At 47.9% G+C, this 19,301-nt stretch overlaps 1 protein-coding gene across 3 annotated transcripts in view; it reads right to left on the bottom strand.

Moving 5' to 3' along the window:
* LOC142184109 (uncharacterized) overlaps positions 1-19,301 on the bottom strand; it is a 43,320-nt gene that overhangs the window by 20,403 nt on the left and 3,616 nt on the right. For 2 of the 3 annotated variants that reach the window (XR_012711800.1, XM_075258816.1), the window contains exons 2-7: positions 7,022-7,156; positions 6,725-6,817; positions 5,781-5,894; positions 4,386-4,493; positions 2,502-2,753; positions 9-165 (exon numbers count right to left, since the gene is read on the bottom strand). Coding sequence is in view for 2 of the 3 variants with exons in the window: in XM_075258816.1 (XP_075114917.1) it covers positions 9-165; positions 2,502-2,753; positions 4,386-4,493; positions 5,781-5,894; positions 6,725-6,817; positions 7,022-7,055 (758 nt within the window). In the remaining variant the exon portion in view is untranslated. The remainder of the gene's footprint in view (positions 1-8; positions 166-2,501; positions 2,754-4,385; positions 4,494-5,780; positions 5,895-6,724; positions 6,818-7,021; positions 7,157-19,301) is intronic. The other variant, XM_075258817.1, reaches the window with a different exon arrangement.

Here is a 19,301-nt window from a genome sequence, read left to right as displayed (position 1 = left end):
AGACTTACGGCCGTAGATCCAAGACCGGCTTCAGGAACATTAGCTGCTGAAAGTACATGTATGGCTTCTTGTTCAGTGGACCCGTCCCACTCAGGCCTTCAAAGTGGATCATTTCCCTTCGAAACTGATCACGAGCGCTCCTCCACCGTTTCTGGACAAGATTTTCTAGAAATACAAGATTATCAAATCAATTAAATCTAAATTCCTCCAGAAAACTGAAACACACAGCAGCCCTGACGCCATCCTGTACTACTAAATATAACGGGGACGTATACACGGGGATGTACACCTAATGTGTCTCACGTCACAAACATACAAGTATATAGTAGTAGTACAATAGACAATAAATGACCATTTCCAGTGAATTTTCCAGGACTTGCAGATTGCTTAGGGTTGGTCATCAATGTGTTAGTTGTGGGTTTCCATAGGAGTCCATAATTCTGTGGCACTATTCTGTCTGTGATTATTGAAGGATCCTGTAACTAACAGACACAGATATTGACATTCACTAAAGTTTGAGATCCAAGCCATCCCTGTCGGTGATGTGGAAGTCCGGGCTCTGGGGTGGGCCAATGGTCTTCGATAACCAGCAGGTTTTAGAGGGGTTTTCTGGTATTTATTAACCAATGACCTATCCCAACACTCGGGGCCAGCGGTATAAAGCAGTCACAGATTTACATGAGTGCTGCCACCGCTCTGCAGGCCATGTGATGTCACGAGCATCGGTCACATGACCTGATCGCAGCTCAGGACCAGTCAAGTGAGTGGGTTGAGGTTACACAAGACAGGGTGCTTACTGCCAGACAAATGAAAGGCACGGCTAGCACATTGGGGTCATTGGCTGTGCGTCCGTGGCCCCATTTAATGAATAGGAGCCACAGAAGTACGGCTGCAAAATTGGACAGGAATAGGACCGGTTCCATATTTTGTGTCTCGTATATGGGACTGTATAATTCACCGTCATGTGCACAGGCCCATAGAAATGAATGGGTCAGTGTGGGAAAAACCCAGACAGCCCACTGCCCTAACACATGGTCATCTGCAGGGGGCGTTACACTGCACTCTGGTGACACAGCTGACTATTAAGGGTCTTGGGCATCAGACAGGTCATCAGGAAATTTCCAGAAATCTACTATAACATAAAAGTGGTGGAGCCGAAGGCTTTATTCCCTCCTACAATATCTGCAATGTAGGAGAGGACACTCGCTGGAATCAAGACAATATGGCTGGATGTGATAGGTGTGCGCTTGTTGTGTTTTTAACAACCCATTAGTTTCTATGGCCCCATAGGGAGACATGAGCTTGGGACAACACTCAGGACAGGTTGTATTCCTGATAATTTTGTGGACTATAAAAGATGAATAGATCCACAGAGGAATGGATGGCACATGCAAGTCACCCATGCCGTTCTCCCATGGACGTGTTAATTGCACAGGTTCATGGCAATATGCTTAGATTAGGTTATCAATATCTGAATGGGGGGAGCACCGACACCCAGGACCCCTACTACTCCGCTGGCTGAAGAGACCACAGTTATCACATAGGGGTACAGCTTCTTTATCGAATACAAAGGAGCTGTAGTTGGGATGGTAGCTCAGTCCTATTCACTAAAATGGGACTGGGCTGCAAACTGGTCATGTGATAATTGAACAAAACCTCAACGGCCAAATGTTCCTTACACTTCAAGCAACTGATCTGTGAGAGTCCTGGGTGTCAGACCCCGCTGATAAGACATAGACGGCCTATGCTAAGCACAGGTCATCTACATGTAACTCACTGATAGATCTGAGAGGATATTCCATAATGGCAATATAATGTACGTAATACTTATAAAATAAAACATCCGGCACTACATCACTAGACAGAATGACTGCGATGTGGATAGGCCTGAGTCTATGGTATCTAATATGACATACACAGACAGATACTTTACTACACTGCCTACCAATAAGTATTTGGACACCCATGTGAATGCAGACCTCTGCGGTCGTGATGTACGTCCCGCCTTGCGCTGTTATATAGGAAAGAACATTGGCATTAGTCGCCTGCAAGATGCCATGAAGGGCAGAGTTGTACGATTTCGAGATAGGGGTAATGGTGGGGTACCAAAGAAATGGTCGATCCTTAAGGACACAGCAAGAGAACTGAATTACCAAATATCGATATTGGCCTATGTGATTACAAAGTGGAAGGTGAACGGTGATTGTGGGAATGTGCCTCGAGTCAGCAGACCCCCGAAACTGGGAGATCGAGACCGACGAGTGCTGGCCAGAGAAACCGCACCCAACCAATGGCTGACATACACCAGGAGTGTCAGCGGGCATCCGGGAGTAGTGTGTCCATCAGTAAGGAGCATCTGCTGGGGTCTACCAACCATTCAATAGGAAGAAATGTTGTTCTTCTATTCTACCCCAGGTGTCCATATCCTTATTGGTAGACGGTGTAGAATATATACATTATATATACACATGGTACATTGTAATTTCACACATTGGGCTTACCTAGGATGCCTTTGTCCCCTTCATCCAGCTCATCCCATTCGGGGTACAAGCTCTGGCACACTGCGAGCCATGCAGAGGCTTTCCTATAGCGGTCGCTGTACCCAGGGTCTGAAGGCCTCCAAAGCGCAGGATGCTGCTGGACGTGGCGGATCAGCTCCTCAACCTTTATTGCCATCCTCCTGTGGCGAACCTTGTAGGCCGTCTGGCTCTCTACAGAAAAAGCAGGCCGGCCACGGGACATTTCCTGTTCCTCTGGGGCCGCCCAGCCGGAAATTTGGCGTTAAAGATGGATCAAATTCGGACGTAAATACAGATAACAATAAGAGGTGGCTTCTAGGAGTAGGGCTAGCGCTGGCCCAATGGTGCCAAAAACTGTACAAGCTGCATGTTTAAAACATGGGGCGGCGAGTGTTGCTGCATTGCGTCATATAAGCGCCGTATTCCAGACTTTGTAAATACAGAATAACTACGCACCGCGAATACGGAGGAGGACTGGTGTTCCTTCTACACACAGCAGTCACTTTCCCGCAGGGCGACAGACACACTGAATGAACTAAACACTCTAGGGGGAGAGTTACTAATACTAAATCAGTTTTGTGGCACATTTTTTGGCACACGACTGTTTGTGCCAAAAAAAATTCTGCTTTGTTCATTTTCTGCCGTTCTTTAGAGAGTGGTGTGAAAGTGATGGAGATGAAGGAGAGCAGAGGCAGGGACACCACGGCCTGACATTTACTGTAACTCACTGGTTCTTAACCAGTCTCATCTGCACATTCACCAAACCCTTCTTTAGTGATAAATCAAATAGGATTTTTTTTTCCAAATTCAAGACATAGGTATAAGTTTTTTTACTGGTACACAAAATGAACCGTGCATAGGGCCTAGGGTTCGACTGAACCCTGCTTAAGAACCACTGCTATAACTTATGGCAGAATACTGGAGTGTCCCCGTTTGGCGTAGATATCGGTTCTAGCACATGAGACCTCCCATGGTGCAGCAGATCCTCTTAATTCTGGACCATCTGTTTTCAGATTATTACTACAGGTCTTAATAGAATAAACCCCCCATTTACTTGAAGGGGTTTTCTGGACTCAAATTGTCATACTGATGACCTATGCACAGGACCAAGACACTCCGACCCCACACAGATCACCTATCCAAGTAGAATACAGCGCCGGAGGCTAGGACAGATTATCGGTGCGGGGTCAGGGTGTCGCACACAGACAGGTCATATAGCGTGGATGATCTATGTGGTGGAACTTGGGGCTGGAAAACCCCTTATGTAATAAAGTAAAGAAAATTCAAATAAACCATCCTGCTGCTTTGTTTATACAGCTCAAATGCGGATCTATGAGTCTCCAGGGCCGCGACACAAACCCAATGTCCGATCTACTGTCCATAGGTTAGTAAGGAGAAGGAGCAGAGGGAGTAACACAAGACAACAGAATAAAGGCACTTTCACACAAGCATTTTTTTTTGTCGTTTTTAGAAATTAAAACCACAATGGGTAAATATGAAACATCCTTTTTTTTGTTTTTTTTCACACTTCAGCACACTCTGGGTCACGCTTTGTAGAGAAAAATTGAAGGAAAAAAATAAAAGTCAAAGTAGCCATAGAATAAACACAGGATTTGTTCAGTGATTGTAACCATGGAGACACATGGGCCTGCAGATGTGCTGTATACACTAAACGAGAAGAGACGGCGCCGTGCAGAATATTTTTCCCTTGATCCCAAATGACCAATAAAAGCAAAAGCCAATCCCATCTGCAAACACTCAGTGATTATGTTATATGTGCCCCCCCCCCCCCACCAGGAGGATTAATGCAAAATATCTATAAGAACTCGTCACTAGTTACACTCCTGGCCTGTAATGAAGCGTTACCTGGACTCTGCTCGGGAGAGCTGATCCTCTCTTCAAACGGCTGATCAGCTATTCCATACGCAGCGTCATCTGTCTCCAGTTTCACCACCACGTTTTTTCCATAATGACCTGGGCGGGGGCGGGTAAATGATTTGCATTAGCGGCCAGATGTTACTTTGCAAAACTGAGCACAAAAATGAAGACAAAAAAGAAAAAAAAATACAAAGCAAATACAAAGGAAGTCTGCAGGTGATGGAGAAAGGGCTGCAGGAGACACCTGATGTTATTCCTTATGAAGGGGTCATCAATATGCGATCGGACACCCAAAGATCAGCTGGTGGGTAGTGCCGCAGCCTTGGCACAGAATACCCGACACAGCATGGCACATTTATATAGCGGCTGTGCTTGGATTTGTAGTTCAGCCCATTCTCTTGAATGGGACAGAGCTGCTCCCGTACTCCAACGTCATTGGCACAGGGAAAAGCCGCAGAACCCATGAGCAGTCGTCACCTACAAACAAGTGATCCACGGAGGTCCTGGGTGTCAGACCCCCACTGATTACATATTGATGACCGATCCTAGGAATATGCCGTCAATATGGAAGTCCCAGAAAACTTGTGTAAAAGGGTCCAAATAAAATACTGCACTTACCTGAAAAATTCTCAGTCTCACAGACACTCTTTGTCACATTGCCCATATACACGTTGGATAGGTCATCAACTGAAGATCAGCAAAGGTCTGACATCGGACCGTTCAGCAGAGTTAGCAGCCCTTCCTTCTGGTTCATGTCAAACCATGTGATGTCACGTTTATCATGGATCAGTCTCAGTTAAATAAGACCTTTCCTGTCCTCCTGCACATGCGGGTTTATATACCGGCTTTCCCATTATGTGCCCCAGGCTGGAGATATTAGTGCCGTTCGTTTCAGCACCGATCTTTGCCCACTATCAGAAGGGAGTTCCTGACAGTCTAGCTGGGCTCTGAGGAACGACCCTCCTGACAGTACTCGTCCATAATCCTGTACTGTCAGAGGTTCCTTACCGCCCAGGGATAACACTGAACTGTGAGGATCACCAGCTAGACTGTCAGGACTACCGTTCTAACAGTGGGCAGAGATCTCCAGCCTGGGGGCACAGAACAGGAAAACCAACAGTGTGCCGAATTCAGCAGTATATAAAACTGTATGTACAGGAGAAGATGGGAGGTCCTCTTTAAGTGAAAGGGATGAGCTGCAATACCAAGCACTGCCACTGCTCAGCCAAACATGGCAGTCTCGTCAACCAGCTGATCTGTGCGGCTCCTGGGTATTGGAGCCTTGTCAATCTTCAATTGATAAGCCCAGAAAATGGCTTCCTGTATTACCAGCAGTAACAAGGCCAGAACATATTTGCAGTGATATCTGGCTGAGCTATTCACCTGCGCTGCCCTCACGACTTTCTTCCTCCTCGTACATTTCTTCATTCCTAGTATAAGAATCTCCTTCATTTCTTTCTTCCTTTATCACAATTTCCGGATTCATCATGGGATACCCTAAGAAAAACATGAAGGGAATTTCAGAAAGAATTGTGATTTTAGCTTTATGGGAATCTTTTGCATAGAAAGGGCGGCAATGCAAAAACTGCAGGAAAAAAAGATGCAATTTTTGCACTAAGAATTGTCCCCTTACTCCATTTCTGCTTCTCATGCTATGTTCTATATAAGTGGGTGCACTCAAGGGGGGGGGGTGGCGTCGTGTTCACAGTCAGACAATTTACATTGGTCAAAAACGGAGCAATTGAGCAGTCCGCTCTTCCTCCAGACCGCAATTGATCTCACCTGTCCATCCCCCTCTGTCTAAAGACGATGAGTGACTGATTTTTATTGTATTTCTTTAAGTTCTGGGTCAATAGGGGTCCTTTATAAAGTAACACACAATGCGCTATGTCCTCCCTCAGATGGATATACGATAAGTCTTTCTGATATATGGAAACAGCACAGCCAGAGCAGAGATTACAGAGCGGTCGGCTTCCCGTACACCGCACTTTAATCAGTTCATCAGTGACGGCCCCGGGTGTCAGGATCTCATCAACCTCCAAATAGTGACCTTTATAAGGGGTTGTCAAGACCCAATCTGACTTATCATACTGATGATCTACCCACAGATCGGCCTCTAGGTGCTGGAAACTGCTAATGGACAGGTGGTCCTATTAAAGTAGTAGTGGCGCCCCCTGTCTACTGTATAGCAGTGGTTTCCTATCACTGAATCCTATGGATAGGTCACCAGTATGAACAATCTATTTGGGTACTGACATCCTCTTTAATTGTCAGTTTTGGAGAATCCCTTTAATAGTAATACTCATCTAGAAGTCATGAAGGGTCACCTGTACTGGTCTCTGAGCGCTCGTCACTCTGGGGGTCGTACACATCTTCCTCTTCGATCTTCACCAAGACCCCCGGCTTTACCATACTACATTCTACATAGAAAAACAAAAAACAGGCTCAAACAAACAGTTTCCAGGACACCTATACTCCATTTTACAACAAAACCCCCAATATTTTTATATTTTTTTTCCATAAAAGTGTATAGAGGCGTCTGTGACATCACTCGGCCTTCCTATGACAAGGCTGACAAGTCTTCATCACTACGTCCCCCCCTAGACACAGCCTTGGGTACCTACCGAGGGACTTGAATGTATGACAATGCTCCATCATCACTTTCCAGGAACGGCGACTTCTTTTCTTAAACCAGAACGTTTTTCAGGTGGGCGGAAGAAAAAAAAAAGCTCTGATCTGTCATCAACGTCAAGCGGATCCTGAAAGAAGAAAAGACAGGGACTTACAAAGAAATAAAAGGCCGCGAAAGAGTCCTAGAATAATAATCCGGAATAACGGCTGCGTGTTTGGTATCAGATAGGAACGCTGGTTGTACTGGGGTACTCGTCTATGGAACAGTGCACGGCCACCCCCTCCGGCTCCTGGACTCGGAGCACCACTGGTTTAACCCTTTCTGCACAGTCTGCTTTAGCAGGCCTCAGCACTTTAAAGAATCCTTTTATAAGTCTACAATGTAGATGTGAGCTCCGGCGTATTGTGATTCAGAGCTGAACTCTCTCAGCATTCCCTGCTTGTCCACCATCTGTAGAGCTTTCGGATCTGTAAGTATTATATCCATATTGAGCACTGCACAGTGACAATGAATTGTGATGACAAGCAGAAGAGTGAGCGCAGCTCTGGAGCAAAACTCCTGCAAGTCAGGATCAGTATAAAAGAAGTCATATACTGCAAATAGGAATCTGCTTGGCTTTTCATGGAGAGTATATCTACATACAAGCTGGAACATGGAAGTTTTTTTTAATCACTGGGGTCTGGGTGCGGAGACCCTCTCTGAATCCTGGGATGTCGGTCATAAGCCCCCTTTGGCCAGTCTGTGAGAATAGTGAACAGACTCTGAAAAGTCTAGGACCCCTAAACCGCAGGACATTGGGGCAGACTCGTTTCTGTATGTCAGGGGTCTGCTGTATACAGGTTTGTGACCCCTGTCTTAGTGGGGTCTCTGCACCTCTTCCCCCACCGATGCTGGTCCTTACATTGAGTGTCCAGTAGAAGGATCCTCTTTATTACAGAGGTAAACAAGCTATACGGCCATTTTGCCTCTTAAACAGAATGACATGAGATCTGGATCTAGCTGCGGAGAAACCTCCCAGAGCGCTGCCTGATCCTCGCTCCGCCGGTCGCCATCATCACGTCACGCTGTGAACGCCACATCTATTTTCCACTCTCATTCACAGGATTTTTCTCTCTCAATAAGCAGACGGTGCGGACAGTAAAAAGCCTGCAGGGGATTTATAGCATAGAAGACACAGGAAAACCAGACTGGCCGGGGTGGCTACAGAATATCTATCAATTTTATAACCAAATCCCCCCACCCACAGGATATGTCAGATCACGAGGATGAGGGTCCCGTGGAGAGCGGTCACGCTGGATTCAGTTCTATAGAGATAGCATTGTACTGTCCCATAAAGACTAATGGAGCAGCAATGTGTTGGGGGATGGGGGCCATCACTCCACTTACACAGACCCCTATGTTTAAGATCTGAGGGGGGCCTACTGATCAGATGCTGATCCCCTGCCCTGCGGATACATTGTGTCTATGGGATTTCTCTTTGACCCTCATCTATTAAGGCAGATCCAATGTGGAATCCATGACATAAATGTGCGCCCGAGCCTTGCTTTACTGACAGCGTTACATGTCATGTCACTTACACGTTCACACCTGTAAAGCAGGGGGCGCTGCAGAGAACCCAAACACTTGCTACTGGGTTCCCCCACAGATTACACTTTGGACAGGCTGCCAGCAGCTTAATGTTAGGTGATCCCTGCAGGGAGAGTCCAATGTCTTGGTCCATATGGCCCTCATGTTAATAATAAATGTTATTTCTATAGCGCCAACATATTCCGCAGCGCTGTACAATTTGTAGAGTTCAAATACAGACAGAAAGAGACATTACAGAGAAAGTCATTTCACACAATGGGACTGAGGGCCCTGCTCACAAGAGCTTACAGTCTATGAGGTAGAGGGGGTGACACAGGAGCTTACAATCTATGAGGTAGAGGGGGGGACACAAGAGCTTACACTCTATGAGGTAGAGGGGGGGACACAGGAGCTTACAATCTATGAGGTAGAGGGGGTGACACAAGAGCTTACAATCTATGAGGTAGAGGGGGTGACACAGGAGCTTACAATCTATGAGGTAGAGGGGGTGACACAAGAGCTTACAATCTATGAGGTAGAGGGGGTGACACAGGAGCTTACAGTCTATGAGGTAGAGGGGGGACACAAGAGCTTACAATCTATGAGGTAGAGGGGGGGACACAAGAGCTTACACTCTATGAGGTAGAGGGGGGACACAAGAGCTTACAGTCTATGAGGTAGAGGGGGTGACACAAGAGCTTACAATCTATGAGGTAGAGGGGGTGACACAGGAGCTTACAATCTATGAGGTAGAGGGGGGACACAAGAGCTTACACTCTATGAGGTAGAAGGGGTGACACAGGAGCTTACAGTCTATGAGGTAGAGGGGGTGACACAAGAGCTTACAATCTATGAGGTAGAGGGGGTGACACAAGAGCTTACAATCTATGAGGTAGAGGGGGTGACACAAGAGCTTACAGTCTATGAGGTAGAAGGGGTGACACAGGAGCTTACAATCTATGAGGTAGAGGGGGTGACACAAGAGCTTACACTCTATGAGGTAGAGGGGGGACACAAGAGCTTACAATCTATGAGGTAGAGGGGGGGACACAAGAGCTTACAGTCTATGAGGTAGAGGGGGGGACACAAGAGCTTACAATCTATGAGGTAGAGGGGGTGACACAAGAGCTTACAATCTATGAGGTAGAGGGGGGACACAAGAGCTTACAATCTATGAGGTAGAGGGGGTGACACAAGAGCTTACAGTCTATGAGGTAGAGGGGGGACACAAGAGCTTACAATCTATGAGGTAGAGGGGGGGACACAAGAGCTTACACTCTATGAGGTAGAGGGGGGACACAAGAGCTTACAGTCTATGAGGTAGAGGGGGTGACACAAGAGCTTACAATCTATGAGGTAGAGGGGGTGACACAGGAGCTTACAATCTATGAGGTAGAGGGGGGACACAAGAGCTTACACTCTATGAGGTAGAAGGGGTGACACAGGAGCTTACAGTCTATGAGGTAGAGGGGGTGACACAAGAGCTTACAATCTATGAGGTAGAGGGGGTGACACAAGAGCTTACAATCTATGAGGTAGAGGGGGTGACACAAGAGCTTACAGTCTATGAGGTAGAGGGGGTGACACAAGAGCTTACAATCTATGAGGTAGAGGGGGTGACACAAGAGCTTACAGTCTATGAGGTAGAGGGGGGGACACAAGAGCTTACAATCTATGAGGTAGAGGGGGTGACACAAGAGCTTACAATCTATGAGGTAGAGGGGGGACACAAGAGCTTACAATCTATGAGGTAGAGGGGGTGACACAAGAGCTTACAATCTATGAGGTAGAGGGGGTGACACAAGAGCTTACAGTCTATGAGGTAGAGGGGGTGACACAAGAGCTTACAATCTATGAGGTAGAGGGGGTGACACAAGAGCTTACAATCTATGAGGTAGAGGGGGTGACACAAGAGCTTACAATCTATGAGGTAGAGGGGGTGACACAAGAGCTTACAATCTATGAGGTAGAGGGGGTGACACAAGAGCTTACAGTCTATGAGGTAGAGGGGGGGACACAAGAGCTTACAATCTATGAGGTAGAGGGGGTGACACAAGAGCTTACAATCTATGAGGTAGAGGGGGGACACAAGAGCTTACAATCTATGAGGTAGAGGGGGTGACACAAGAGCTTACAATCTATGAGGTAGAGGGGGTGACACAAGAGCTTACAGTCTATGAGGTAGAAGGGGTGACACAGGAGCTTACAATCTATGAGGTAGAGGGGGTGACACAAGAGCTTACACTCTATGAGGTAGAGGGGGGACACGAGCTTACAATCTATGAGGTAGAGGGGGTGACACAAGAGCTTACAATCTATGAGGTAGAGGGGGGGACACAAGAGCTTACACTATGAGGTAGAGGGGGTGACACAGGAGCTTACAGTCTATGAGGTAGAGGGGGGGACACAAGAGCTTACAATCTATGAGGTAGAGGAGGGGACACAAGAGCTTACAATCTATGAGGTAGAGGGGGTGACACAAGAGCTTACAGTCTATGAGGTAGAGGGGGGGACACAAGAGCTTACAATCTATGAGGTAGAGGGGGCGACACAAGAGCTTACAATCTATGAGGTAGAGGGGGTGACACAAGAGCTTACAGTCTATGAGGTAGAGGGGGTGACACAGGAGCTTACAGTCTATGAGGTAGAGGGGGGGACACAAGAGCTTACAATCTATGAGGTAGAGGGGGGGACACAAGAGCTTACAATCTATGAGGTAGAGGGGGGGACACAAGAGCTTACACTATGAGGTAGAGGGGGGGGACACAAGAGCTTACACTATGAGGTAGAGGGGGGGACACAAGAGCTTACACTATGAGGTAGAGGGGGGGACACAAGAGCTTACACTATGAGGTAGAGGGGTGACACAAGAGCTTACAATCTATGAGGTAGAGGGGGGGACACAAGAGCTTACAATCTATGAGGTAGAGGGGGTGACACAAGAGCTTACAGTCTATGAGGTAGAGGGGTGACACAAGAGCTTACACTCTATGAGGTAGAGGGGGTGACACAAGAGCTTACACTCTATGAGGTAGAGGGGGGACACAAGAGCTTACAATCTATGAGGTAGAGGGGGTGACACAAGAGCTTACACTCTATGAGGTAGAGGGGGGGACACAAGAGCTTACAATCTATGAGGTAGAGGGGGTGACACAAGAGCTTACAGTCTATGAGGTAGAGGGGTGACACAAGAGCTTACAGTCTATGAGGTAGAGGGGTGACACAAGAGCTTACACTCTATGAGGTAGAGGGGGGGACACAAGAGCTTACAGTCTATGAGGTAGAGGGGGGACACAAGAGCTTACAGTCTATGAGGTAGAGGGGGTGACACAGGAGCTTACAATCTATGAGGTAGAGGGGGTGACACAAGAGCTTACACTCTATGAGGTAGAGGGGGTGACACAAGAGCTTACAGTCTATGAGGTAGAGGGGGTGACACAAGAGCTTACACTCTATGAGGTAGAGGGGGTGACACAAGAGCTTACAATCTATGAGGTAGAGGGGGGACACAAGAGCTTACAATCTATGAGGTAGAGGAGGTGACACAGGAGCTTACAGTCTATGAGGTAGAGGGGGGGACACAAGAGCTTACAATCTATGAGGTAGAGGGGGGGACACAAGAGCTTACAATCTATGAGGTAGAGGGGGGGACACAAGAGCTTACAATCTATGAGGTAGAGGGGGGACACAAGAGCTTACAATCTATGAGGTAGAGGGGGGGACACAAGAGCTTACACTCTATGAGGTAGAGGGGGTGACACAAGAGCTTACAGTCTATGAAGTAGAGGAGGTGACACAAGAGCTTACAATCTATGAGGTAGAGGGGGGGACACAGGAGCTTACAGTCTATGAGGTAGAGGAGGTGACACAGGAGCTTACAGTCTATGAGGTAGAGGGGGGGACACAAGAGCTTACAGTCTATGAGGTAGAGGGGGGGACACAAGAGCTTACAATCTATGAGGTAGAGGGGGGACACAAGAGCTTACAATCTATGAGGTAGAGGGGGTGACACAAGAGCTTACAATCTATGAGGTAGAGGGGGGACACAAGAGCTTACAGTCTATGAGGTAGAGGGGGGGACACAAGAGCTTACAGTCTATGAGGTAGAGGGGGGGACACAAGAGCTTACAGTCTATGAGGTAGAGGGGGTGACACAAGAGCTTACAATCTATGAGGTAGAGGGGGGACACAAGAGCTTACAATCTATGAGGTAGAGGGGGTGACACAAGAGCTTACAATCTATGAGGTAGAGGGGGGACACAAGAGCTTACAGTCTATGAGGTAGAGGGGGTGACACAAGAGCTTACAATCTATGAGGTAGAGGGGGGACACAAGAGCTTACAATCTATGAGGTAGAGGGGGTGACACAAGAGCTTACAATCTATGAGGTAGAGGGGGTGACACAGGAGCTTACAGTCTATGTGGTAGAGGGGGTGACACAAGAGCTTACAATCTATGTGGTAGAGGGGGTGACACAAGAGCTTACAGTCTATGAGGTAGAGGAGGGGACACAAGAGCTTACAATCTATGAGGTAGAGGGGGGGACACAAGAGCTTACAATCTATGAGGTAGAGGGGGTGACACAAGAGCTTACAGTCTATGTGGTAGAGGGGGTGACACAAGAGCTTACAATCTATGAGGTAGAGGGGGGACACAAGAGCTTACAATCTATGAGGTAGAGGGGGTGACACAAGAGCTTACAATCTATGAGGTAGAGGGGGGGGACACAAGAGCTTACAATCTATGAGGTAGAGGGGGTGACACAAGAGCTTACAATCTATGAGGTAGAGGGGGTGACACAAGAGCTTACAGTCTATGTGGTAGAGGGGGTGACACAAGAGCTTACAGTCTATGTGGTAGAGGGGGTGACACAAGAGCTTACAATCTATGTGGTAGAGGGGGTGACACAAGAGCTTACACTCTATGAGGTAGAGGGGGTGACACAAGAGCTTACAGTCTATGAGGTAGAGGGGGTGACACAAGAGCTTACAGTCTATGAGGTAGAGGGGGTGACACAAGAGCTTACAATCTATGAGGTAGAGGGGGGACACAAGAGCTTACAATCTATGAGGTAGAGGAGGTGACACAGGAGCTTACAATCTATGAGGTAGAGGGGGTGACACAGGAGCTTACAGTCTATGAGGTAGAGGGGGTGACACAAGAGCTTACAATCTATGAGGTAGAGAGGGTGACACGAGCTTACACTCTATGAGGTAGAGGGGGTGACACAAGAGCTTACAATCTATGAGGTAGAGGGGGTGACACAAGAGCTTACAGTCTATGAGGTAGAGGGGGTGACACAAGAGCTTACAATCTATGAGGTAGAGGGGGGACACAAGAGCTTACAGTCTATGAGGTAGAGGGGGTGACACAAGAGCTTACAATCTATGAGGTAGAGAGGGTGACACGAGCTTACACTCTATGAGGTAGAGGGGGTGACACAAGAGCTTACAATCTATGAGGTAGAGGGGGTGACACAAGAGCTTACACTCTATGAGGTAGAGGGGGTGACACAAGAGCTTACAGTCTATGAGGTAGAGGGGGTGACACAAGAGCTTACAATCTATGAGGTAGAGGGGGGACACAAGAGCTTACAGTCTATGAGGTAGAGGGGGTGACACAAGAGCTTACAATCTATGAGGTAGAGGAGGGGACACAAGAGCTTACAATCTATGAGGTAGAGGGGGGGACACAAGAGCTTACATTCTATGAGGTAGAGGGGGTGACACAAGAGCTTACAGTCTATGAGGTAGAGGGGGTGACACAAGAGCTTACAATCTATGAGGTAGAGGAGGGGACACAAGAGCTTACAATCTATGAGGTAGAGGGGGGGACACAAGAGCTTACAATCTATGAGGTAGAGGAGGGGACACAAGAGCTTACAGTCTATGAGGTAGAGGGGGGGACACAGGAGCTTACAATCTATGAGGTAGAGGGGGGGACACAAGAGCTTACAATCTATGTGGTAGAGGGGGTGACACAAGAGCTTACAGTCTATGTGGTAGAGGGGGTGACACAAGAGCTTACAATCTATGAGGTAGAGGGGGTGACACAAGAGCTTACACTCTATGAGGTAGAGGGGGTGACACAAGAGCTTACAATCTATGAGGTAGAGGGGGTGACACGAGCTTACAATCTATGAGGTAGAGGGGGGGACACAAGAGCTTACAGTCTATGAGGTAGAGGGGGTGACACAAGAGCTTACAATCTATGAGGTAGAGGGGGTGACACAGGAGCTTACAATCTATGAGGTAGAGGGGGGGACACAAGAGCTTACAGTCTATGAGGTAGAGGGGGGTGACACAAGAGCTTACAATCTATGAGGTAGAGGGGGGGACACAAGAGCTTACAGTCTATGAGGTAGAGGGGGTGACACAGGAGCTTACAGTCTATGAGGTAGAGGGGGGGACACAAGAGCTTACAATCTATGAGGTAGAGGGGGTGACACGAGCTTACACTCTATGAGGTAGAGGGGGTGACACAAGAGCTTACAATCTATGAGGTAGAGGGGGTGACACAAGAGCTTACAGTCTATGAGGTAGAGGGGGTGACACAGGAGCTTACAATCTATGAGGTAGAGGGGGTGACACAAGAGCTTACAATCTATGAGGTAGAGGGGGTGACACAAGAGCTTACAATCTATGAGGTAGAGGGGGTGACACAAGAGCTTACAATCTATGAGGTAGAGGGGGTGACACAAGAGCTTACAATCTATGAGGTAGAGGGGGGACACAAGAGCTTACAATCTATGAGGTAGAGGGGGGGACACAAGAGCTTACAGTCTATGAGGTAGAGGGGGTGACACAGGAGCTTACAATCTATGAGGTAGAGGGGGTGACACAGGAGGTAGCAGGGGCGGCATTACTTATACAGGGGTCAGACACTTCTGTAATAGAGGTGACTGTCATTACACAGACATAAGACTTTATGAGCCGTCACCAGTCGTGTCCTGTAACATGTGGATGGAGCTTGGACTTATAAAGTTATCCTGAGATGACATCATATCATGTGGGGGCGGGGACAGAGGAGGGTTACATTTTAGGGATTCTACTGACGGTACAAGGTTTACATTAGGACATGTGATCGCCGGTCTGATAAGATGCGTCTTTAGTTTGTGTTTGAAACTGTAGAAATTGGGAGTTCCTCTGATTGTCGGGGGTAGAGCATTCCAGAGAAGTGGTGCAGCTCGGGAGAAGTCTTGTATACGAGCGGGGGAGGTTCTGATAATAGAGGATGGAAGTGTTAGGTCATTGAGTGAACGGAGAACACGGGTTGGGCGGTAGACAGAGATGAGGGAGGAAATGTAGGGAGGTGCGGCATTATGGAGAGCCTTGTGGGGGAGGGGAGAACTTTATATTTTATTCTATAATGAATAGGCAGCCAGTGTAGCGACCGGCACAGACCGGAGGCCTCGCTGTAGCGACCGGCACAGGCCGGAGGCCTCGCTGTAGTGACCGGCACAGACCGGAGGCCTCGCTGTAGTGACCGGCACAGACCGGAGGCCTCGCTGTAGTGAACGGCACAGACCGGAGGCCTCGCTGTAGCGGCCGGCACAGACCGGAGGCCTCTCTGTAGTTACCGGCACAGACCGGAGGCCTCGCTGTAGTGACCGGCACAGACCGGAGGCCTCGCTGTAGCGGCCGGCACAGACCGGAGGCCTCGCTGTAGTGACTGGCACAGACCGGAGGCCTCGCTGTAGCGTCTAGCCTGATAGATGAGCCGCTGCATTCAGAATAGATTGTAGAGGGGAGAGTTTAGTGAGGGGAAGACGGATTAGTAAGGAGTTACAGTAGTCAATAAGTGTCTTTAGTGTATCTCTGGTAAGGAAAGGGTGTATTCTGGAGATGTTTTTGAGGTGGAGGTGACATGAACATGCGAGTGATTCAACATGAGGGGTGAAGGAAAGGTCTGCGTCACACATGACCCCGAGGCAGCAGGCCTACTGCCTAGGAATTATAGTAAGGCCTGAGACTGCAATGGATATATCAGGGACAGATCTATTAGATGGTGGAAACAGCAGTAGTTCAGTCTTAGAGAGATTTAGTGTCAGATAGAGCGAGGACATGATATTAGAGACAGCAGAGAGACAGTCACTGGTGTTCTGTATGAGTGCAGGGGTGATGTCACGGGAAGATGTGTATAATTGGGCGTCATCAGCATAGAGATGGGACCTGAAGCCAAATCTGGCGATGGTTTGTCCAATGGGGGCTGTGTAGAGAGAAAATAGCAGGGGGCCGAGGACTGAGCCCTGAGGAACCCCAACAGCAAGGGAAAGAGGGGAAGAAACAGAGCCCGCAAATGATAGACTGAAAGTGCGGTCTGAGAGATAAGAGGAGAACCAGGAGAGCGCAGTGTCCATGAGGCCGACTGAGCGGAGCAGAGTGAGGAGGAGATGATGGTCAACAGTGTCAAAAGCTGCAGAGATGTCCAGAAGAATAAGAAGAGAGAAGTCACCATTGGATTTAGCCATTAGGAGATCATTGGAGACTTTTGTGAGAGCCGTTTCAGTAGAGTGCAGAGCGCGGAAACCAGATTGTAAGGGGTCAAGCAGAGAGTTAGCAGAGAGATAGCGGATTGTTCTATATACAGGGCTTGTGCTCCCTCCTGTCCTTCCTTATACCCAGAAGGCAATTTATTACAGACATGTTGCGGTATTATAACCTACAGCCATATGTCGCCCATAAGGAAACCTCAGTCCACGCACAACAGATACTAAAAACACAGTCACCTTTAATGCTGCCAAACAGACCAAGTTACACGGCTGGCTGCCATCCGGGTCACGTCTCCCCCTCCCCCATAGCCACAGGCGCACACGCTGGGCAGTCTGACTCTTGTTTCATCCAGATCATTACCCTCTAACACTCCGGTAACATTTGTGCGGTGACTTCTGCTTATATCGGAAGCCATGATGATCGGCCAAGGGTGGCAGCCCAACCTCAGTCACTTACAATGAGATTCTACTGTGCCGTATACTCTGAGGGTAACAATAGCGGAGAACGCTCTTATCATATCTGACTGAACTGGCAACTGATGCTTTAGGCCATGTTCACACTGCAGAACTTGGACAGGCTTTTGAAGTCAACTTAAAGGGATTCTACCATTAAAATCTAATTTTTTTCTCACTAACACATAGTAATAGCCTTAAAGAGGACCTTTCATGGTCCGGGGCACAGGCGCTTCTATATACTGCTGGAAAGCTTTCGGCTTTCCCGATCTGTGCCCCGGGTGAAGAGGTAGCAGTCCCGGTACCATAGCTCTTTACAGTCAGAAGGGCGTTCCTGACAGCCAGTAACGTCCTTCTCCACAGCAGCGCCTATAGTGCTGTATAGTGTGAGCGGGGAGGAACGCCCCCTCCCATCCTGATAATACTCGTCTATAGAGGAGCACTGTGAGCAGAGGGGGGTGGCGTTCCTCCCCGCTCACACTGTACACCGCTATAGGCACTGCTGTGGAGAAGGACGTTACTAACAGACTGTCAGGAACGCCCTTCTGATGATGAAGAGCTACGGTACCTGGACTGAAAGAGATCGGGAAAGCCAACAGTACAGTGAATTCAGCAGTATATAGATGGAAAAAGGCGACAGCCATTTCGCGCAGAGCAGCGCTTTTTCAAGCCATATAGATTGAACATCTATATGGCTTGAAAAAGCGCTGCTCTGCGCGAAACGGCTGTCGCCTTTTTCCATCTGTGCCTTGATGTATGATCGATCTCTCCCAAGATGTTTTTATGAAAACGAATAAAGAAATGTTTTTTTTAAGAAAAGGTGCCTAGGTGAGTGCCCCCATTTTTTCTCCTTTCTATGTAATTGAATATCTTTACTTTGGGTGTGAGCACCTCCTACAAAAAGGCACGAACAAAGGATACAAACTTCCTCTTCAATGTTTAAAAAGATATCAGTGATGCTGGTATGAAAATTTGAGGGTTATATGCAGTGCCACCTTTTTTCTTTTCTTTTTGTCTATCAGCAGTATATAGAACTGCCTGTGGCCCAAACCATGAAAGGTCCTCTTTAAGAAAGCCTCTTCTTCTCCTACCTTTAGATGTCTTCTCCGCGCCACCGTTCGGTAGAAATCCAGGTTTTCGTCTGAATGCAAATGAGTTCTCTCGCAGCACTGGGGGCGGCCCTCAGTCCTGAAACAGCACTGGGGGGGCATCCCCAATGCTGCAAGAGAACTCTCCAGCGCCACCTCCATCTTCTTCACGCATCTTCTTCCAGTGCTGCGTTCAATCCTTCTAGGCCTCGGGCAGAGCCAACTGCGCATGCCCACCGACCACAAGAAAATGGCCGCTTACTTACTGTGTAAGCGGCCATTTTTCTTGTGGCCGCGGGTATGCGCAGTTGGCTCTGTCTGAGGCCTACAAGTTTTGACCGCTAAAAGATGTGTGAAGAGCCCGTTCCTGAATAAGATGGAGGCGGCGCTGGAGAGTTCTCTCAGCATTGGGGATGCCCCCAGTGCTACGAGAGAATCATTTGCATACCGGCAAAAACCGGAACTTATACCAAACGGCGGCGCAGAGAAGACATCTAAAGGTAGGAAAAGAAGAGGCTTTCTTAAGGCAATTCCTATGTGTTAGTGAGAAAAAAAAAGATTTTAATGGTAGAATCCCTTTAAATCCAAGTACACACAATATATCTATACAAGAAGAATGGGAATGAGGGGGGGGGGCACATATAAAACATGGCGGCCACTTGCATAGAATACAA

Source organism: Leptodactylus fuscus, chromosome 11 (genome assembly GCF_031893055.1).
Source record: "Leptodactylus fuscus isolate aLepFus1 chromosome 11, aLepFus1.hap2, whole genome shotgun sequence".
Lineage (NCBI taxonomy): Eukaryota > Metazoa > Chordata > Amphibia > Anura > Leptodactylidae > Leptodactylus > Leptodactylus fuscus.
This window is presented reverse-complemented; position numbering and strand designations above follow the sequence as displayed.